General features: G+C 24.9%; 1 protein-coding gene across 1 annotated transcript; it reads left to right on the top strand.

The window, feature by feature from the left end:
* Positions 1-467: 467 nt before the first annotated feature.
* LOAG_15628 (hypothetical protein) lies at positions 468-907 on the top strand (the record flags this gene model as incomplete). The annotated part of the gene is made up of 2 exons (XM_003151117.2): positions 468-574; positions 822-907. Coding segments are annotated over 2 exons (192 nt in total), but the record flags the coding sequence as incomplete, so codon positions are not given.
* Between the last annotated feature and the right edge of the window lie 492 nt (positions 908-1,399).

The following is a 1,399-nucleotide window of genomic DNA, read 5'->3' as shown; positions in this document are numbered from 1 at the left end:
ACAATGATATTTAAAATCCAAAAATTTATTGCCTTAAATAATTGGAATAATTAAAAATTGAATTAGTCAAATTTTTTTGTAATAATGCAATATTGTATGATTAATTTGAAAATGAAAAATAATTGTTGCAATTATTGAAGCATATGCTAACATATAGCAATATTGATTGATTTATTAAATTAAATTCATTTAAAAAAAAATTAAAATAGATAACATTTATCAATCTTTATCTATCATTGTTAATTTTTTTTCTTGTGATTCTAAATAATCAATCAATTATCAATATCTTTCAGCATTATTATCCTCCCATCTAGATAATCTTTTTTTGTTTTCTCTTACCCTTTCCTCTATCTTTCTCTTCCTCATTAATTAACTGATTAATTAATCATTTGACATATTGTTAATTTCAGGTGCATGAATTATGTGATAATTTTTGTCACCGGTATGTAACCTGTTTAAAAGGTAAAATGCCAATGGATATTGTTGGTGAGGAACGTGCAAGCAGTTCACAAACACCTGTTTCACCTAGTACCGCTGCTCCTTCATCTAGTCCTTCTATGAGTACATCGATTGGGTAATGCTTTTTTTTTTTCTTTCCTCAAAATCCGGAATGAATGTGCATGCAAAATCCGGAATAAATGTGCATGCAAAATGCAGGATAAAAATGTATGCAATTTTTTCGGCGAAAAAGCTTTTAATTTTAAAAATTTTAAAATTTGTTCATTAAAATGAGAAAAAAAACATTACTTGAATTCGAACTTATCCATTCATTTCTTTTTTAAATTATAATCTTAATTAATTCTAATTAAAATCCTTTACAGTTCACAATATCAGCCAGCTCCTTATGAACCACAATCTGTACCATTACCCGAAAATACAACAGCAGTCTCATCCGGACATGACGTTAGTAATTGTTGAATTTGAAATATTATCAGATCGAAAAAAAAAAACAAAACAAAAAATTCCAATAATCCAAAACAGGGTCAGAGTTCACTCCTTATAATTGATGAATTATTAAAAAGAAAAAAAAAAGGCGAATCATTTAATTTAAATAACGATTTGTTTTAATTATAACTATGTTTAGTTTAGTGTTAAAAAAGAAAAAAGAAAAGTAAAAAGTAAAAGTTAAAAATATTAATTGCATCAAATAATCATTTGATTCAAATAATTGATTACATGATAATCATATTATTATTTTAGATTAATTAATTAAAATTTTTACTAACTTTTAATTATTCTCATAAAAATTTCTTCCATAATTTCATTTAAAACATTAACATCCATTTCTTTCTTTCATTTAAAATAATACAGTTAAAAATAGGCAAAAAAAAAAAGAAAGACAAAGAGGGAGAGAGAGAGAGAGGAGGAGAGAGAGGAGAAAAGAAAAAAGAATATANAA

The sequence above is a fragment of the Loa loa genome, assembly GCF_000183805.2.
Source record: "Loa loa unplaced genomic scaffold supercont3.1057, whole genome shotgun sequence".
Classification (NCBI taxonomy): Eukaryota; Metazoa; Nematoda; class Chromadorea; order Rhabditida; family Onchocercidae; genus Loa; species Loa loa.
The sequence above is the reverse complement of the archived record's forward strand: the minus strand, read 5'-3'. Positions and strand labels throughout refer to the sequence as shown.